This window comes from Rhamphochromis longiceps, linkage group LG2 (genome assembly GCF_057381845.1).
Source record: "Rhamphochromis longiceps isolate RC_006_pf linkage group LG2, R_longiceps_female_GT1.1, whole genome shotgun sequence".
Classification (NCBI taxonomy): domain Eukaryota; kingdom Metazoa; phylum Chordata; class Actinopteri; order Cichliformes; family Cichlidae; genus Rhamphochromis; species Rhamphochromis longiceps.
Window position 1 is genome coordinate 14,282,353 of NC_140558.1, and position 21,907 is coordinate 14,304,259.

At 45.7% G+C, this 21,907-nt stretch overlaps 1 protein-coding gene across 2 annotated transcripts in view; it reads right to left on the reverse strand.

Moving 5' to 3' along the window:
- slc36a1 (solute carrier family 36 member 1) overlaps positions 1-21,907 on the reverse strand; it is a 38,657-nt gene that overhangs the window by 9,115 nt on the left and 7,635 nt on the right. For both annotated transcript variants that reach the window (XM_085418139.1, XM_085418130.1), the window contains exons 6-11: positions 19,330-19,419; positions 18,996-19,080; positions 17,450-17,677; positions 16,459-16,557; positions 14,794-14,960; positions 9,994-10,163 (exon numbers count right to left, since the gene is read on the reverse strand). In XM_085418139.1, coding sequence (XP_085274265.1) covers positions 9,994-10,163; positions 14,794-14,960; positions 16,459-16,557; positions 17,450-17,677; positions 18,996-19,080; positions 19,330-19,419 — 839 coding nt within the window. The remainder of the gene's footprint in view (positions 1-9,993; positions 10,164-14,793; positions 14,961-16,458; positions 16,558-17,449; positions 17,678-18,995; positions 19,081-19,329; positions 19,420-21,907) is intronic.

Sequence of the window (21,907 nt, forward strand, 5' to 3'; positions counted from 1 at the left end):
CTTCAGCCCTGTTATATCTTTCTGATGAGCGTGTGTTGCAAAAGTAGATGATGATTAAAACTTGAAATATTTACACCTGTTACAGTCACAAAGACACATTTGCAAACTCTTTGATGCTTTTTCACAGGAAGAGGCAGCGTACCTTAATTTTTTAGGACATGCCCGAAGCCCATCTGAGTAATTGCGACTCCAGCGAGGAATAAAAAGAGTTTTCACTTCAAGAAACATAAGTCTGCTTGAGGAGGGACTCCATCCAGAGATGAGCAAAAGTCTAAACATCTCCTTGCGATTCAATTACAAACTTTTGTCGGAGGGGGTGGATGTGTCCTCGGTAAACTGCTCTTTTAGATTGTACGGGAAATGGTTAGAATTTCCTCAGAAAATAAATGGATTACTTGAGCCTCTGGGAGTCACTGTGAGAGCAATCAAACTGGTCGGCCAGGTGGAGAAAGGATGCACAACCTCACAGTTACTGGTTCAATTTACCGTGGCTCATGGTCGTTTGAAATTACAAAGGTAGAAGGTAACAGAAGCCATCACTGCAGCTCCTCCTCCCCGTGGGCGAGTGGGGACTCATTTAATCTCGGGGGGGGGGGGGGTCTCAGAGCTGCAGGGGCTGTAATCAATTTGGACTGACATGATTATTTCTTTTTATTCAACCACGAAAGCTTCTTTGAGCCATGACTGAGTTACAGACGGAGAAAGCACGATGTGATAAATGAAGTAAAAGTTGTCCGTCTCTCTGCCGCCATGCTACGTCACTGCCACTTTGCTTCAGTTGCAGGGAAACAATTACTTCCTGTTAATGAGAAGCTTTACAGTGTCTGCATCACAGAGAACTGCAGGAGTCACAGAGAGAGCCCTCTCCGTTTAGAAATCACTGAGATTCAGACAAGCACCGGCAGCGAGACAACGTGCTCTCGAGGTAAACAACACCTTCCCCATGCTCTCCGTCCTCAGGTAGACCATCGCCACGTGAATGTCCGTGACCCTGTCGGACGTTTTAGGAGCACTTTGTCTCCCTCGTGGCTCAGACACAACATGAAGGCAGTGCGACAGCTCTTCCTGCGTCTGACACTCAGGGCTCCCTGAAGTCATCACAAACACTTGTTTACTTCTTTAAATGCTATAATCTCACTGCAAACACTCACTGCCTAATTTATCCTGCCATGATGCTCTCAATATTTTCCATTCTGCTCCTTTTTCTACTGACTTAATGCCGGCAATTGCACCCACACCCGTGGTTAAAATATCGCTGTAACTACAGGAAACGCCAGAAGAAGAAAAGCCCAAACGAGCGTGACGCTGGAAGCTGCACGCACATGCTCCTCTTTGTGTTTCTCTCTCGTCTTTCTCTCAAACAGCTGCTGACTTCAGTTATCGGCGTCTGTGACAGTGAACAGGTGAAGAAGAAACGTCCAGCGGTGTGTGCGGTGCTCTGTGCAGCTTTGATGAAGAGCTTGACCCGATTAAAACAGACTTGTTGGAAACATACACCTGAGTGTTTGCTCTAAGTGCAGAGTTGGCCTCGAGCAGCCGCTGGATTTCCTGCCAGAGCAGTTTAATAAGCATCAACCCGGCTGGTTACAGCGAGTGCACGGAGGCGTTCGCCCGCAGCTGCAAACACGACAGTTGTGGGAAACCACTGCTCTGTGGCGTGCAGCTGTGAGGGAGGGGATGATGGATGCGGCTCCATGTATAAATGTGAGCTCTAAGAAGTTCAGTTCAGTTTTATTTCAAACATATACATTCACCAACATTTTATAATATCATCCCATGCAGTTGTTTGAAAAGGAAAAGTGATGAATCTCAGACAACAGCAGCGGGCAGCAGCGAGAGGAGAGGGAAACGCTCTGATGCGGTCTCACATGATTCCCTCCTGTTCTAAAAGCAGCAGCAGGTTTAACACAGAAACTCTGATTTTAAACTTAACAATCCAGATGTGACACAAGTGCAGACCAGCAGATCAGCAACAGTGCAGTTTATACACAGTGTCCTACAATCTGATCACAGACACTGAGGACCCTCCTCTTCAGCTCCGTCCTTTTCTCCATTAACTCGTCACCTTCTCGAGGTGCTAGCCTCAGGGCGGGACTGAAACTTCAGCTTCAGACATGGAAAAGTCGTGAATTATTTTTTTTTTTTAGCTCGTGTCTCATCCCGCAGCGCACAACTGAAAACAAGCATGACAAACAGGAAAGAAATTCACACACACACACACACACACACACACACACACACACACACACCTCTCTGTCCTGCCCGGCAAACACAACCTCCGTTAACTGTTATGAGTGAGAGGGCGCCTGACACAGACGCAGAGAGCTGGGGAACCTGCCAAAGCTACCTGTAATCACACTGAAGTGGACTTCCTGTTCACTTGGCTAATCAAAGTGGCCTTTCATGTTCCTTTTTCGTGCAGCACCGGGGTTCTCTCCCAGGCCCACCATGAGTGGCTTTGACACACAGCAGGGGAAAAAATCATGGTGTCTAACTCATTTAGATTCACCACAACAAACAGCAAAAATGCCACATTTTGCTCGTATTTCCTGACTGTAGCTCAGGTGGTAGAGCAGGTCAGCTATTAACCGGAAGGTTGGTGGTTCGATCCCAGGCTCCAAGGCCCAAATATCCTTGGGCAAGATACTAACCCCATGTTGCTGTCCGATGCACCCATTGGAGTGTGAATGTGTATAATGTTAGACAGTAAGCACTTCACAGTTTAGAAAAAGTGAATGGGTGTGATTGGGTGAATGAATTAGTTGTATAAAAGCGCTTTGAGTGCTCAGATAGAGTAGAAAAGCGCCATGTAAGTACCAGTGCATTTACTATTCAAGCAAAGACCTTTAAAAAGGCTGAAAAAAATAAAACCAAGTGAAACAGATTCATCACCCCACTCTCTGTAAAACTGACAGACGTGAAAGGAACTTTTACAACATACCTTCCACAGTCAGTAATTTATGCTTTCATCCATCAACTACCGCAGAGATTCTGAGCTGTTCCCAGACCAGCAGAGAGTCTACCACAGGCCTGTTACCAGAAACCAGATGCTGAACCATCAAACATGGCTGTGCACCGCCTGCACGTCAGAGTCCCTCCCCTGCCTCAGATGCTGTAGTGAGCCACCCTAATGAGGAAATTCATTTCAGCCAATTCTAATCCCAGTCTTACTCTTCAGCCTCTACCCAGACCCCTAACCCCAACCCCACAGGTGTGGACTCTGTTGGATCAGGCCTCTGTTCATCTCAGCAGATAGATAAAGTGTCTGCATCATTGCAGACGCCGGGGCAAACCCTCCCATCGCTCATGGATACAATAGGATCCCTCCACCTGCCTCACACACCCGGAACAGAAAAGATTTTTACTGACTAACCCAAGTACTTCATTTGTTTCACTGCAGCCTTCACACTCTGCAAAGCCATGCAATGGGCCCTTTAGCAGGCCTCCGGGCCACATGTATGACACCCCTTATACAGAGTACAACAGGCGATGGGGAGGGAAAACAACCAACACGTGTGGGGTGCCCGAGACGCTGACTGGCTGACCGTCGACGTGCTTATCTGCAGGAAAAACACATCCACTGCATTTTAATCTAACTCCCTGGACAGAAGCATGAGAAGTGGAGGAGAGGAGGGTGGAAGTGTAGGAGGATGGAGTTGCAGGGCAAGCCTGACCTTCCCCACCCAGCAGGAGGTCTGTGCTAAAGACCGAAATCCTCAGGCTGACCTCTCTACTTGCAGCCCAGCTCTGCTTGCTGTGTCTCTTTTAGCTCAGAGAGCCGATGGTTTGGTTAAAATGTGCGACGTGCAGAATCATTTCTCATGTGTGACCTTTAGGGTCGATTATCAGGTGAAACCTATATTCTCCGATCTCACAGTGGGAGCTCGGTGATGCAATGATGCAGCTCTATATGGTCAAAAGCATGTGGACGCCTGACCACATGCAGCTTCCATGATTTGGAAAAACAAATGCAAGGAATAGTTTGGGTTAGTGGATAAGTGCTGTGAGCAGGTAGAGTTACACCCCACACTTCCAGAAACAAGCGGAAAGACTCAACGCTTGTGCCGCTCGCTAAAACAAAGTGCTTCCCTTTGGCAGCAACCGGACGCGGTTCACCGTGATATGAAAACCGTTTTACCGTTCATGTCAGCCAACAGGAGGAGGAGAGGGAGGGGTCACCTGATAGCTGGAGTTGAGCGTGACTCAGTCATGCAGTGTGAAGTGGATTTTTCACTGATGTTTAAATATTTATCGGTTTCTCATCTTTGCATAAACTGTATGTGTATTAATGCCGCTTCCTGCATGCTGTGAATAAACCAGCGTGACCTCTCATTTATAGCCCGGCTTGTCTTTTTCCCTGCGGTGGTCTGAAATGTTTCGGCCCAGCAGCACCAGAGACAGGTTGGGTCCTGTCTCAGAGATCGGTGATGATGTGAGGGTGAACACTCTCTGCAAAGAGACGCTGACTGGACTGCCCAAAGCGCTGACCTCAACCCCTTCCAGCACATTTGGGATAAGCTGGAACCCTCCTGGCCTTATCGTCCCGCATCAGGATCTGAGTAATGCTCTTGAGGCCACGTGGGAACACATGCCTGCAGCCGGGTCCCCAAATCTGCTGCACAGCCCGGAGCCAGACGAGTTTAATGCCAGTGTGGCTCTCAGCCATGGACTGCACCTCATTTCCAATTTATCTGAATTTAATTGAGTTAGAAAATTCTCTTTTCACATGGAAGTAATGAAAAAGGACATTTCCATTTCATTTTAAATTCAGTTAATTAACCTCTGAAGACACTTTCACTGCTTTTCCTCTCCACGTGACTACGTTACTTCCTCTAAAAATACACGCTGCTCCATGTCAGATCTTTGACTCAGTTTGTCAAAGTCACAGGTGAGCCGAAACAGGCGCAGGAAGCAAAGGCCAGAGGAATCCGTAAAAGGTGAACGTGTGCACACATCATGTTTGTGAAAGGGTAAAAATACGACAGCCGGCAACACGCAGCACAAAGTCCCAGCGGCACACCACCTCTGTGCCACAGCGCTGTAAGAAACAACAAAGAGAAGAAGAAGAGAAAGCTCACGCGACGTCCACACGTCCTCTCTCGTTCCCATCAACAGCACATGCTAGCTGCTCAGCTGCAGCCTGTGGCAAAGTGACTCAGACAAAGGAAGCACGCTCAGCGCCACGGCGAGTCTCGGCACACACGGCCACGCGGTGAGGGTTAACGAGGAAGCTGGGACTGTTAATGAAGAGGGAAGGTCTGCTTCTGTCACAGCCACACACACACACACACAGCTTTTAACACTGATGCTTCAAGTTTAACCATTCATCTGGTCCAGTCTGACATGATTGAGACCCAGGAACTGCTGACTGCTGTCAAACATAAGGCCCGGAGGCCAGAACTGGCAAGGCAAAAGAGTCCAATCTGGCTCACAGCATGGCTTTGGAATACATGACAAAGGGCGTAAACTTTGGACTTTTATTTGCCTCCGAAATAAAAACTACACCGGAGTAACTGAGCACGAAAAAGTTTTTGTTTTTAAAAGGAACGGAGATGAGATGTAAACAAACAAAAATCTTGTGTTTTACTTTTTAAATAAAGTTTTCTGCATACGTATTTCTTACAGTTGTGCAGTTCCTGCAGCCGCGGTTCTTCATCATGTAGAAAGTCATGCTTTTTCTGAGACTCTGACAGAAGGGGCGGTTATAGCGCTCGCTCCTCGAGGCTACAGTCCAAATGAAGTGAGCCGGACTGGCTTACTGAGGATCAGAGTGGACTCTAATGGCTCATTGTGGGAAAACAAGTTCCTGCTCAAGGTTAATAAACTAAGCTTCGGTGCAGTCGTTTAAAGAGCCCGCGACCTCTGAAGCGTTTCTACACTATTTAGAACCTCGTATTATTAAAGAAGATGTTTTGTTGCTTTGCAGACGACACTCACAGCTTCTTCCTCAGACTTCAGACATGTTAGAAACCTGTTTTAAGAATGAAAAGTGGAAGCTGAAGCTTACAGTGGTATGTGACGCAGCAGAGTGCCGATGCACATCTTCATCTCCAGTCCCAAAGCAGAGGCTCTTCTTCTCATGTTTGTGGCTTTTTGGCATTTCTAATGTGATCAAACGGCACGCGAGACTTGGCTGGCCAGCAGCTCTTAGAGCGCCAAACACATTTGGCACATCAGTCAAAATCACTTCCTGTGACATTTTCCATCTTTGACCGATCACACTGCAGACAGATGGCTGCAAATGTAAAAACAGCAAAGAGCGAGCGTTTTGAAGACTGAGACGCAAGTCTGAAGGTGACTCATCTCTGCTCTCCTCGAGTATCAAAATTTAAGGCCGACTTTCTTTGTTTTCAAACCGTTTAAACCACTTTAGAAGAGCAATGCAGCACCTCTGTATAATCACACACTACACACATCAGTCACTAAAATACAGAATACAGCAGGAGACAGTCTCAGAGGCATCCTCAGAGCATCTACAGACAACAGCGTGCTGCCCCAGTCTCATCTCGTATTTACATTCAAAAGCTAAAGTAATCTCCTGCTCACACATGTGCACGCAGTAGCAGCACCGTCCCTGCTGCAGTCCCTCCTCCTTTATCACAGCATCCAGCAGAGAATCTCACCGGACGCTCGAGTGTTTTGATTTCTCCTCCTGTTGCTGAGCGTGGCCACACTCATAGGACAAACGAGCTGCAGACAGCCGGTGCGCGCGCACGCCTTTATTAGCTTATCGGGATGTGTGTGCAGAAACCGACAGAGCGAGGCAAATTCCATCTGCATAATTCAATCAGAGGCAATGAAGTAAATGAAAATCAACAGTGAGGCGTCATTCATGTGGAGAGCAGCGAGGATGACCTGAGAGCAGGAAACTGTATTCATCTTAAACAATCCGAGAAAGCGCCCACGTTACAAAGACCTGAGGATCCTCCCATGACCAGCGTTTCCATCAAATTAACATCTCCACATGTGACGCCTCTACAGACAGTGAAGCCTGCTGGATTTATGAGTTACCTGCTGCACTACAGCAGTGATGTTCGTGGATTCTCCATGTGCCGTTCTTCCAGATGTTTAAGTTTCTCTAACAGCAAGCAGGAAGCTCATCTCAGCTGTCACGCATTTTCATTATTTTTTAAATAATGGAGCCTTTTAATGATTCTCTCCCATCATTACAGGAGATGATCATACAACAGGTCAGAGGTCCATTTTTACCTGATACCAGGATCACCTTCTACCCAGATTCCTCCTGGGTACAGTTCTGCAGTACTTTTAGAGTCACCTTTAGAGTCCGTGTGGAGAGCACACCTGAGCATCACACTTTTTTTAACATAACAGACCCAAGAGGGCTCAGTCTTATTGTTGGATGCAGAAACTGTATTTATTGATTACTTTAATGGCCGTTATAAATATGAAAATGATCAGTCTGTACTTCAGTGAAGATTCATCATCATCCAGTGTCCTGATCCTAACCTTGAAGCCGGCAGATGTTGAGCAGCTGATGGAGGAGACCAACAATAAACAGCTGGTAGTTGACGTTAACTACCAGTTAAGCAGCAGGGAGAGAAAGTCTGTTTCTGTGCTTCCAGTCTGTAAGGTCTGTGAAAGGATAAATACACCCCCACTTTCAAGAACTACTCTGCCTTTAATATAAATATAATGATCCCTCAATAGGTGGAAGTGTGCCCCCTGCTGACTTTAGCGTGACTCAGCAGCGGTGCACACAATCAGGCACGAGCCTGCAACACAGAGAATGAGCGGTCATGGCCAGATGAGAATCGATTGCAATTGGAGGACTACTGTAGCTATAAATAGCCTGGCGGGGCTATTACGGGGAACTGTTGGCTACTGCTGGAAACCCGGAGGAGGGAGAGGATCAGGCGAGGGAACGCATGTGAGACACGTGGCTTCGTTGTCCCTTCACTCGTCACCTCAGAGGGAGACCAGACAGGATGTGTTTATCAGCTAAAGCTGCACCCACAGTTGGTCAGTGCTAAGAATCATCCAATCATAATCCTAAAACAGGCACTCAGATGTCCTGGGCGGTACCGTAACCTTAGAGCAGCCATATTATTGGTCAGATAATGTCATTAAAAGCACAAACGCGTGTCCCAGATGTCCAGTCCAGGGACTCCAGTTAGCTGAGGTGAAGCCTAGCAGACAGCTAGCAACTACAGCCACCTGTGGTGCCATCCACCTGTCAGTCAAAGAGGCCCTGTACAGCTGTTGTGAGGGTGAAATTATCTACAGAGACCAAAACAGTCTGTACCAGCCTGTAAGCATGTTTCTTTTAACACGGGAGTCTATGGGGAGTGGCTCATTGCTGCCTCTGCTGGACACCAGAGGAACTGCAGCCAAACTTTTCCTTGTGAACATTTTTAGATTTTTATTTAGTCCAGGAGTTAAAACAACAACAACAACAACAACACAAAAGATCCAGAGCTCACAGTCTCAGTGAGCTCCTTGTGTGCAGGTTCATTCACACAACAAGTACAAATGAGTCTTTTTCATGTATGTCTGCTGTTTTTTTAAATCCTCTCTAATTCATTAGAAACACAAACAGGGATGTTCCAGGTACTGTGGACTCTGCATCTGTGGAAGTACCTGGAACTGATTAGCCACATAGGGGCTCGAGTCAATAGTTCCACAGGAACCAGAACCAAGTCCAGGTAATCAGCTGAAACGACTGTTACTGACGGGATTAAAGAGCAAAACTCAGCAGCAGCGACCTTCTAATGGGACGCTTCTGTTACTATGTCTAAGAGTAAATTACTCTGCTGCCCCTTTTAGCTCCGCTTTAGATAAAAGCACAAAGACAAGAGAGGAGCAGATTGTACACGTGCTGTTTGCCTCATTACGGCTTGTTAAAGAGCCTCATTTGTCAGCGGGGCCTTGGTTGTGGTGCAGACTCAGTTTTCTTTGCAGAAATAAGCCTAATAAAAATACAATAAAGGAGGCGCCTCACAGAAGTACACTCAGGAGCAGCCACACCGCTCGCTCTGCTCTCCTGCGTCAGTACACACCACTAACACGGGCCAGATTGCTGATGGCAACTCCAAAAGCAGACCTTTCATCTGCTGTTAAAGATACACGACAATTTCACATCAACCTAAAGCCATGCTGCTCTGTGAAGCTCTGCAGTCTGAAGACTACAGAGAACAGAATCAAAGAGGTTGAACACAGAAACAAGCATTCCCACACCAGACCCAGGATGCTCCTCCTGCCTGGATTGGCTCGCCCAGAGTCATCCTGGTCTGATACCTCCTGGGGGAAGAGCTCAGAGGAAGACCTCGCAACCCCAGATGGGGTTTGGTGACAGTCACGACAGTTAAACGGTGAGAAAGGGAAAGTACCAAACTGCTTATAACAGATCGGGGTCTTTGGTCTGGGTTTGTTCTCTAAAGAACAAACGCAGAAATTAGATTTCTTTAAATTGATTCCCTGCACAAGCAGTAGCTGAGATGATGCTGAAAGTGTTTAAAAACCACGACTCTGCTCAGAGCTCACATTAGAAACGCATGAAGGAAAATCTGAGCAGAGGAGTGGAAATCAGCCCATGCTGTGACTCAATGTGCAGAATAAACATACAGCGGATATAGTGGTGGGTCGTGTGATTAGGTAGAGGAAGGGTCCATAGGGGGTCCATGACCCTCTTGGGGACACCTCAAATCTGGGAGTTTCCACCAATTGTCCAGATGCTTTTCTTTCCAAGCTTCTTGGATGACAATGACCTGGATGAGTGAGAACCTTCACGAACATACAGCAGACACTTTAACCCACATGTCTGAGAATTGATGCATAAATAACAGTAAGAGGACGAGTTTCTTTGTAAATCCCGTGACAGCATAAAGTCGATCGTGCGTGCTGACACGCGTGCCATTTATATTCATACATAAGAAGGCTCGGCTCTCGGTCTGAAACACGTTGCAGTTGAGCCTGACATCGTGTGCAGATTTAACAGCCCGCCGCCCGACACACCGCAGACCCGCTCGTACTTACACGTGAAGATGACCATGACAGCACGCAGCAGTAGGTCGATGGCGGTGTCCCACTGATCTGGCACGCAAGCTACCATGGATGGTATGAGGATTTCTGCTGGGACATAGAACTGCAGGGCGAAGGTGATGAAGATCCCGAAGCAGTACAGGAGCTTCACGACCTGGTACATCCTGGAAAATGGGGAGGAAGGAGTGGAAGGAGTCAAGTAATGTGTGGAAAAATGTGACCTATCCCGCTTATTTTTACTCCTAGATTCTCCTAGAGTAGCTTTGCATGACTCATAGTTCAAAATAATGCTATGTTTTAAACAAGCCATTTCGCCTCCCCACTCTTTGAGTGAAGTTTCTTCTGATTGGCTGCCACTCACCTACAGACAGTTTAAAGAGCAGGTAGGTGGAGCTGGAGAGGATTTCCACTCTCACCAAGGCAGAGAAAAACCCTTTGAGGTTGAGTGTTTATTTCCTCAGTGTCCGGCTGGAGAGAGGGGGTAGCTTGTGTGCCCCTGAGCCAGATAAGAGCCATAAAACTGATTTAAAACCTGATGCAGCTGTCACTCTGATCTCAGCATGCTCTGCACTTTTGGAGACTCAGTCAATCCACCACCGCTAGAGCTTGTGGAGCATGTGAGCACAGAGCCAGGAAACTGAAGGAGAAACCAGTAACAGCAGCTCTCACCTGGACTTACTAAAGTAATGTAAACACATTCAGATCCATGGCTTCCTGATTCATTCATCATGCAGTGTCCGCAGGTTTCCTGATGCAAATACAACAAGCTGTGGATGTGAAGCATCAGCTCTGAGTATCTATCTATTAGGGGTGCAACAATACACAAAATTCACGGTTCAGTTCGGTTCGATACTTTGGTGTCATGGTTCGATATTTTTTCGATACAAAAAAAAAAAAAAAAAAAAAAAATGTTCATGCCTTTTTAATTTGTCATTTATTAAAATTATAAATATATATTTTAACTCAAATGTACAGTTTTTAAATTTAATGCTGCTGTTACAACAAAGTAATAAAAAAAATAAATATATCTGATTGAGGAATCACTCATCTTTGGAAAAGAGAGTTTATTACAGAGAAATGTCTCTTTCCAAAATAAAAGCTATACTATACGCTTCTTCTGGGCTATATTCTCAGCAGCATATTAAACATATCAGGCACCCATAAGGAGAATCATGTGCTAACAGCTGTCTAAATGACTCGGGTAAAGTTTGTAGCATGCGTGCCTGTTGTTTTTGTCTGCTTCCACTTGTCTTTGCACTAGGATGATGTCGGAGTAAATGTGCACGGCCAACACGTTAACGAGCTAACTGCGCTAACACACTAGTTCCCACCAATGTAACTGAGCATTGCGTGGCACATCCAACATACGGTTTTACTTTAGTCCATGATGCGCTTACCTTCAGGGTCATACGTCACATGAAAACCAAAATAGTTCCAAACGCCAGATCTGAATGAGGGTGGGGGAGGTTCAATTTGCCATGTTGCAAGGAGAGCTTAACTTCTGTCTCGCTAGCTTGCCCTGCGTTCAGTGAATCTGCGTTCGACTACTCCGCCTAGGCTGCACTGTCGAGCGCAGATCCACTGAGCACTCAACACAGACAGCATCATCAGAAGGAAAGTTGAAAGTTGAACACTCCAGCTGGCTGGAGTGTTCACACACACATCTTCAACCTTTCCCTCTCTCTGTCTGTAGTCCCAGCCTGCTTCAAAATGGCCACCATCGTCCCTGTACCCAAATCCTCCACCATCTCCTCATTGAACGACTGGCGACCTGTAGCCCTGACCCCCATCGTAAGCAAATGCTTCGAGAAGCTGGTCAGGGACTTCATCTGCTCTGCACTACCCGACTCACTGGACCCTCTACAGTTCGCATACCGCCACAACAGGTCCACTGATGATGCCATAGCCCTGACACTACACACTGCCCTGTCACACCTGGAGAAGAGAGACACGTATGTGAGAATGCTGTTTGTAGATTACAGCTCAGCATTCAATACCATCGTTCCCTCGAAGCTGGACAGGAAACTGCAGGATCTAGGACTGAGCAGCTCCCTCTGCAGCTGGATCCTTAGCTTCCTGTCTGACAGACGCCAGGTGGTCAGACTGGGCAGCATCACCTCATCCCCCATCACACTGAACACTGGTGCTCCACAGGGGTGTGTACTGAGCCCTCTCCTGTACTCACTCTACACCTACGACTGCACAGCCACTAACAGCTCCAACATCATTGTGAAGTTTGCGGACGACACTACAGTGGTGGGTCTAATCACCAACGGTGATGAGACGGCTTACAGGGAGGAGGTCAGCGCCCTGACCCACTGGTGTCAAGACAACCATCTCACCCTCAACGTCGCAAAGACAAAGGAGTTGATAGTGGACTTCCGGAGGTGCAGAGAAGTACACACCCCCATCACCATCAACGGCGCTGCTGTGGAGAGAGTGAGCAGCTTCCGGTTCCTTGGTGTACATCTGGCTGAGGATCTTACGTGGTCAGTACACATAAACAAAACAGTGAAGAAGGCGCAGCAGCACCTCTTCTTTCTCAGGAGACTGAAAAGATTCGGCATGAGCCCCCGCATCCTCAGGACCTTCTATCACTGTGCCATTGAGAGCATCCTCACTGGATGCATCACCACCTGGTATGGCAACAGCACCGCCTACAACTGCAAAGCTCTCCAGCGAGTAGTGCGGTGCTCTGAACGGATAATTGGAGGTGAGCTTCCCTCCCTCCAAGACATCTACAGGAAGCGGTGCCTGAGGAAAGCGGGGAGGATCATCAAGGACTCCAGTCACCCCAGCCATAAACTGTTCAGACTGCTTCCATCAGGAAGGAGGTTCTGCAGCATCCGGTCCCGTACCAGCAGACTGAGAGACAGCTTTTTCCATCAGGCCATCAGACTGCTGAACACTTCATAGACACCTCAGCTTCACTACTGGAACTTCAACATTATGCACTCCACACTGTATATAAATGCCACTTGTTTTGCACATATTCAACTCTGTATATTTTATTATTATTATTTTTTTTACTATTTAATTTGTAAAAATGTGTGTATATACACACACACACACACACACACACACACACACACACACACACACAGGAAAATATTTAGTATACACATCCAGAAATGCATACACTATTATATATTGTACATATATTTATTAGTTTCAGGTTGGCCATTCTTGTATTTTGCTCGTTTGTGTTGTTGTGTTTGCACATCTCTGTTGCTTGTGGGGCTCGCACACAAGAATTTCACTCGCATGTGCTGTGCCAGTGTGCCTGCACATGTGATGTGACAATAAAAGTGATTTGATTTGGATTTGATAAAATAAATTAAAAAAATTTTTATTGTTCGATACATATGCGTACCGAACCGAAAGCACTGTATCGAACGGTTCAATATTGATACGAGTATCGTTGCACCCCTACTATCTATGGGTCTAAAACACAGTAAAACAGGTTTTAATATTTTAATGAGACACTGGGTCCCAATCCTGCCACCTTTCTTCTAAACAATGAAGATTTAAGTCTCTTTGCTCTTCGGCACATCACATCTGCTGAGTCTGGACGTACCACACTGTGCTTCAGTTTAGTTTAGGAGGTTTGGACTTGTGTATTGAGACGCACCTGCACCACAAACACACACAATAGTTTGTGTTCCTGGAGGTTTGAGGCAGTGACACACAGTGTTGGGAGTAACGGAATACATGTACCGCCGTTACGTATTTAAAATACAAAATATGAGTAACTGTATTCCGTTACAGTTACCATTTAAAAAGGTGGTATTCAGAATACAGTTACTTTGTTGAAATAAATGGATTACACTGCGGTACTTTCCTGTTTCATTTTGTCGCGGGTCAGGACTGTTTGGGTTTTGTTTGACAGCTACGTGCTGTTGTTCCAGGCGGCAGCGTTACGGTTGCCATGGTTACAGGGCGACGCTCTCTCTCTCTCTCTGCGACTGTGTGTTTCCTGGGTGAGAGAGCGCCTTTTCGTTGTTGTTGTTGTGCTAAGCTAATAGGCAGAATGCTACAAGCATAGCTCTAAAGAATGTAGCATCATGGGCAGTGTCTGTGAGCGCGAGGAGGGAGAAAAAGGGGAGTGGAAAGGTACAAGTTGTCATCGAGGAAAAACGGGAGCTGGAAGCATGTAAATATAATAATAACCACTTCAGCCAAGAAGAGAGCCTGACGAGCCCAGTTGTAAGTAAGCTATTAAGACTCGACTGTACACCGTGTTCATGTTTTCCTCCGAAAACAATAAGTTCCGTTGGAGCAGCCTTTCGACACCTCTCTCTGTGTCTCGCAAGAAAAGGTGACCCACACAACAAAGTAAAGCTATTTTTCGGCTACGAGCTGACACGGACCCCGCCGTATTAGTCTGAGGTCCCTTTACTACAGTTCGGAGTCGCGGACCTTCAGTAATAGTAATAAATCACACAGCAATAGTACATTCACGTTGTTGTAAAAAGCATGATAATATATTAAGTAATCCAAAGTATTCAGAATACGTTACTGTCATTGAGTAACGTAACGGAATACGTTACAGAATACATTTTGGGGCATGTATTCTGTAATGGAATACATTTTAAAAGTAACCTTCCCAACACTGGTGACACAACAGGAGGAGATGTGCTTGGGTGGAGTCATCTGAGTGCACAGCTGACTCCACCCATCCTGTGGTGTCTTATGTGATTCTCTGAGTGCTGTAGGACATTAACCAGCACAAATGTTTTTAAACATGCCGACTCGACTCGATTTCTAATCCTGAGCGTTGTGGCGGTATCTCACCAGCAGTTAGGTAGGTTCAGTGTGATGCTGCCGCCGATGTGCTCTCCAAAGCACATGTATCCTATGGTTCCCAGGCTGATGTAGAGGAAGGTGACGATGCCCATGCCCAAATAGAGAACCTGGGTGAACCTCTGTGGCCTCTGCATCTTGTTCTCCAGGGGCAGAACCTGCAGAGAGAAACGCTGTTAGCGGGACATTTCAGTGACACGTGAAGGCTCAGTGGTGTCTGCTCACACTGATGCCCTGAAAGCTCGCCTTCGCCAGCAAGCTTTGCTTTTTTATAAACCAGATTTAACTGAATTAAATGGAGCTTTTGGAAAATGTAGCTTATCAGCCAGGCTTCATCATTATAAAGACAAGCTTCTCTGCATGGACAGGAAAAAGGCCAACTCTGAAACACACGTGTCTGCAGGGCAGATGTTAGCGAGAGTCATACGATGCTTTGAAAAATGTCAAAATGAGGCAAATGTTCTTAAATAAACATCAATAAAGTGAAATAATAACATATCAATAATGTATCTGTAATGAGTAATTGTGACATTAACACTGGGTTACACACCGTGTGTGCTTCAATGGTCACCGGTGAGCGGCGGTGGACTTTAAACGCTCTGAAATCGGACGACTGATTTTGACTCACGTTGTGCTTCATACTGTGAATACCTTCCAGCTCTGAGCGTACACAAGAGTGGGTGCAAATCTGGCACTTTAAAAAATATATATATATATATATATTTTTTTTTTTTGGCCTTTTTCTGTCTTCGACAGATACAGAGAAGACTGACCGGAAAGCGGAGGGAAACATGCGGCAAAGGGCCGCGGGTTGGACTCGAACCCGAGCCGGCCGCTCTCAGTCATGCGGCATATGGTCGCCTGCTCATCCAAATATGGCACTTTTTAATTCAAATATGACAGTATTAGAAAATGACTGTGAAGGAGTCACAGCATGAAGGTGAGCCTGGCCTATGTAGCTAACAGGAGACCTTTCATATGTTGACACGAGCCCTCAAAGTTTACCCAGAATGCACTTTATTACTCTGACAGGTGACTCACACTGACACTCGCAGCTGCACAGATTCCAGATCTGTGACACGTGATATCTGCTGCACTGATGAAGACACGATTTTAAAAAATGATTAAAAAGCACCGTCTCTTTGTGCTATATGGGCCTGTAAATCTGAAAATATTTATAGTGATGTCAAAGTTTGTATACCTGCATTAATTGCACAGTCAACAGTCTTATCACATCTGAGCTTTTATCTTTTATCTTTTAATGTATCGTTTTAAAAACTTGGAACTGCAGTGAACTGTGTTCGATCATCTTGAAATATTGCTTTGAATTGTTTAGGTGAACACGGGGATTTTGACAGTAAAATCATTCACAGACTTTACATTCCACACTCTGTTATTAAAAATGGTCAGTGGGACGTGCTGGTGTAATCCCCCTCTTTCTGGACCCCTGCTGCTCTCCTATCTCCAGCCCCCCCCCCACAGCAGCGTGCTGCATGATGCCTCATTTGCATAAAGAAATCCAACGGTAATGCAGGGGGAGATAACAGTGCCGTTTATAATCCACGTAATCGAGGCACACAGGTGTTTCACATTGATACAGTCATAAAGTTTTCGGCAGCACATGCGTGCATGTGTTACCATCAGCCACTCACTCACCACTCCAATGCCTTCGAAGGCAAAGATGGCCGTTCCGAAGAAGAGAGGGTAGTCTTTAGCTCTGCCAACTTTTGGGAGGTCAGTGGGGTTTGAGATGTTCTGTAGAGAAACAAAACAAAATAGATCCACAGCCAGTTAGAGCTGTTCTTCAACTAATCGCATCCTCGCTACTCTTAACATGATTAGCCGAGAAAAAGCTGCACAATGAAAATGAACTGCTGCACACTTAAAAATTACAGATGGAGTGAGGTGTTAAATGTTATCTGCACGACAGCCCTGTTCTTCACAACAATACAAATAAGAGAGCATCCGCTCAAAGAGCTCCACGCAAGCAGCTCGGCCAGCTGTGTCAGACACATGCCATTATTTCTGTATCTTTTGGCTCTTATTTTGAAAATTCAAACTCTGGTCTGGGACATGAATGATTCTTTCTCTACTGCGAGATGGAGGGTCACCTAAGCACTAAATGTACTACCTGTGCATGATTTATTATAAAGCATGTGTCTGTGTGCAGGTATCTGCAGAGGAGCACCGAGTTAACCTTCTGTCTGCAAACTTTGACTGGATGATGCATTTCATTAAAAAAGGTCAGCAGGATGAGCCCGAACCCTGAAAACTATCTGAAGTGATTAAAAAAAGTACATTATTATTATCATCATCATCATCATCCTGGTGTTCAAATCAGAGCTCATGCCGAGAGGAAAAAGTCCCACCGAGCAGCAGAAGATCCAGATTGTTTTCAAAGCTGCTAGTGGCCTTTATGCTCTGCTTATCCCCAAATGTGCTGCTCAGATGATCCATCAGCCACAGTCATCTCACAGGCTGCACGCACAACCTTCTCCACCACGCGCTGCTGCAGGGAGCTCTTACTTATCCAGGTAACAAACAAGCTTCTGCTCAATGTCACAACTTAATGAGACCACAGAGGGTGAAAAACGAGGCTACAACCTTGACTGAAGGCAATCGAATCAGAGAGAAACCTGCGGCTCACCGTGAGTGAGTAGTAGTAGATCAGGAACAAACTAGCCGTCATGGCCACATTGGCCCCCAGAGAGAACGGGGCCAGGCACTTCAGGTTGCGGATAAAGACCAGCAGGATGATGGCAGGCAGGAAGCAGAGCATGTATAGGCGGGAGTCAAAGCTCGGGACCAGGACCTGGGTCTGGTTGGTGTAGTTCGTCTGGCAGCTGATGGTGGTGGCGTTGGCAGCTTCTACCACCTGGTGAAGGCAGGTCAGATAAAGAGAGGATGATGCTCATTCTGCTGAAAAGGTCTTAAACACCAAAGGAGTGATTACAACCCAGGACTGGATAGAGATCGTCTGCAGGCTCAAACCAATCAGAGCTAGAGCTCGGGCAGTGTGTGCAGGTTTTCTGAGACATAAAAATCATACGAAATTCTCTCTGTGGAAATAAATAACAGAGCAAATATCACGTGTCTTTCAAAGTAAGAGCATGGGGCTTGTCCACCTGGAAATGGAATGTGTTGTGTTCTCCGAAGGTTGAAAACTGTGGATATTTCAGATCTGTGTTTGTGTTTGTGTCATGTTTCTGCTCAGCTCTTCAACACACGGCTCTGTATTTACTGAGCCGAGTCAGTCTGAATCTCTGAGTAAAATCACCGCCCACCAGATGTTTGACTGCTGCTTCAGCAAAAATGAGCGGACACAAAATACATGCAGGCAGGCGGCACCCCCTAGTGGCTAAAAACTGAACTACACAAACTGAGCCTGTCTTGATCGCCATCATTTCCATCACCTCACACACTCCCTGCTGAAATAAGTGATCGTCTGATTTTCCTCCATATCAGTGTGTTTCATGGTATTCTATTCTCTCAGTAAAGACAAAACCACAGGAGTATGAACCGAACATAATTAAATATTTACTCATGCAAACATCCATAAAATTATTAGATCATGTGTTTACTCTACAGTCAGTCTGTCTGCACTTTCTTTAAACTGAGGCAGGTGGATGAAGCTCAGCGTGCCTCCTCACGCTTGGCCTGATAGGACAGATTACTTCTGGAGAACATTTTCAGGTTTTCCATGAGTGCAAAACTTTGCAAAAATTTGTTGTAACATGGCACAGCCTTCTGGGTGGCTGACCTGCATGCAGGGGTTTGATCTGGAGTTATTACAGCTTTCCATTTTTTTATTTGAATGTATCTTTAAATCTTTCATTTTCACTTTAGTTTAGCTTCTAGGATACTTTTAAAGTTTCACTTTTAGTTTTTATAACTTTCAGAGTCAGTCTTGTTTTTTTTTTTATGAAGAAATGATCCGTACTGATTTATGAAGTTCAGATCAGTTAAACAAAACGAAAACATCTGTGAGGTCACTGAGGTCACACTGGCTGCAGCTCTGTGGTTATCAGCCCAATAAACACCACAGGTGAAAATCACATGGTACAAAAACACCTCACTCTGTAACGCTGACAGGGACAATTAAACTGTGTCTGTGAGTGCATCTGTGAGTTTGTGAATGTCGGTGTGTCTGTCGGTGAGTCTGTGAGTGCATCTGATTATGTGAGTGTGTTGACCTGCTTGACGTTGTCACTGAGGAAGACGAAGTAGACACAGCAGAAGCCCAGCTGTGTGATGATGAGGAACAGGTTGACGGTCCGCCTGGGCGAGACGATGAAACAGTTAAAACACAGAACAGGACGACGTCTCTCTGATCACATCTTTAATTCTTTGAGGTTCACAGGTCTGAAAGAATTTCCTTTAAAAAATTTACGTTTTTTGTTATTTGTTTTTTTCTTATGCCTGTGGGACTAAATCTGACATCTTTACATGTTTTACATATTAAAATTAATTTGTTTTCTTGACGTGTCTAAAGAAACACCGAGCAGAACAGGTGAGCGTGTTTCTTACTTTCCCCACTGTGAATGTCGCCTCAGCCACGGCACGTTTTCCATCCCGTACTGCACAGCCTCGCCGTAGGTCAGAGATGGTCGGTTCATCCTGCGGGGGGGGGGGGGGGGGGGGGGGGGGTGTCGTCAGTCAGTTTCAGCTGACATGAAGCCAAATAACCAAACTGAAAATAACCAGCACAGAAAAGTCGCCCTCTGCTGGACATAAAGGTATCCAGGTTTAAAGTACTGGCTTCAAGCCTGGACAAGCCATGTCCATCTTTAATATACAGTTTATAAGTTCACTGCAGTAAACACCGCCTGAACACAAGCTTAAGCTCCAAAGCTTGTGTGAACAAAGCAGTTCATCTGGTGTCCAGCAGAGGCAGCAGTGAGCCAGCTCCCACATGTTTACAGACCGACACAGACACTGGTTTAGTCTCTATAGATGATTTATAACTCAGCTGCTTAAATTGCATTAAGGCTTAAAGCTTGCACGATCAGGAGCGTGGCCTCTCTGACTGACAGGTGGATGGTGACACAGGCAGCTGTAGCTGCTAGCTGTCTGCTAGTGTCACCAGAACTGGACTTCTGGACGTGTTTGTGCTGTTGGAGGCTTTTGGAGCATTTTAATGACATCATTTGACCCATAACATGGCTTCTGCGAGGTTACTGTAGTAACAGAGCAGCTCACAGATACCCTGACTTTGGGACATTTCAGGAGCCCAGAAGCACACGAAATGAGCTAAAAAATGATAAAGCCTGCAGAAACCCTCTGAAGTAAAAACAGATAAACGTTATATATGAAGAGTTAAAAACAATAAAATCCTTAGTAAGGCTTGAACACAGGTGCACATGCCCAACGAGTTGACAAAGAAATAAGAAAATGAAGTTTAGTTTTAACCCTTATTGGGTAACTGCGGTTCTTCCATATCTATGACAGAATCAGAGAAGTGACGACTGACTCGGCAAAAATTAAACCTCTAAAAACAGGAAGGGCCGCAACCACTTCTGTGTCTCCTCAGCTGATGCGTGACGGTGCAGAGGTGTCCGTTCACACTCGCGATCTCCTTGATCCTTTTAATCCCAGCTAATGGATCGCCGTGTGAACTGGGCAAAGGGCGGGCGAGGGGTGGATGGGCAGGTTCACAGTCACAGGTAGTACACTAATTAAAGTCTAATAGTGACTGCACTAATCTGCTGAGCTGCCACGTGTCACCAGCTGTAAAACAGATAAGCCCCGGTACTCTGGGTTTTCGGCCACATGGCTTCACTTATGTAATCCCACTAAAACTGAACCGATGTGGCGATCGCCACGGAGAGGTGGGGCTGATCACAGGTCACGGTGACAGTGTTTGGTAATGTCTGTGACAGCTGATGAGCCTCAAGCAGGAACAACAGCAAACACAACGAAGCCGCTGCAGAGCAAACATGCAAGGACGAGTGTGGTTTTAGTGCAAAGGAGATTAAAATGAGCTGCTGCAAAGGCATGAAGGACTCAGTTCAAACAGAAAGACTCAAAGCAACGAGGACTCGAGCACAGCTTACAGAAACCCAGCCTGACCTCTACAGTTAGTTAAAAATAATAAAATAAAACGTGCAGCTCAGAGACATCGTAAAACAGACAGGATTCATCATCAGCACTGGATTCACTGGATCTGTGCATCAACATACAGCTGATTTCTCAGCAGAGCCACAGACTCAGACCGTTTTGTTCTCATGATACAAGCGTCACATGACACCGGCCCACAAACCCAGTTTAATTTGCTCTTGTGCCTCATGCTACCTCATCTATAAATGAGGTATCTCCGAAAAAAAACTTTCAAAATAAAAGCTGAAATGTGTGTTTTACTGCATTATTGTGGAAAGTAGAAATCAGTGATTTAGTGATCATTAAAATCTGTTCAGAATCAATTAGGATTCATCTCTTAAGTCTTGACACACTGCCGGTCACACATTAGCTGCTGCAAACATCAGGTGAGTGCGTCAATCGGGCTGGTAGTTATTTTACAGTCTGCTGCTTCCAGGCGTGTGTGCAGTGAAAGAAAAACAGCATTTTCCTGACATTTTACATCTCATTTGAACAAAGAGCAAAGAGCCGCTCTGCTCCAACGTAAAGTTATACCGAAGTGACGCACTTATCCTCTCAGCCACGTCCAAACACCGGGACCTTACAGTCTTCCTGCTGAGCCTCCAGCTACTTGTGACCGTGGCTCAGGGGGTTGGGAATCGCATCTGTCACCGGTAGAGCAGGGCGATATGGCCAAAAATATTTATCACGATATATATTTGAAAATTTGCGATAACGATATAACCGACGATATAATTGATGCGAGACAAAATACAACTCCACAACATTACTAGCGCAAAAAGACAACCTTCCATTTATTTTCACTTAAACAAGAAGCTGGTTTTTATGTACATTAAAGCTTTATAAAAATGTAACAGTGCAAATGCAAATTCCTTGCTGAAAGTTTAACCAAAAGGCATTTCCAGTAGAAATGGGCTGACATATCCTGAGCATAACCATGTATAATATCCACTGAAGTTAAAAAGAGGTGCTTTGCAACATTAAACTGCAGTGTGCAGTACGCATTTTT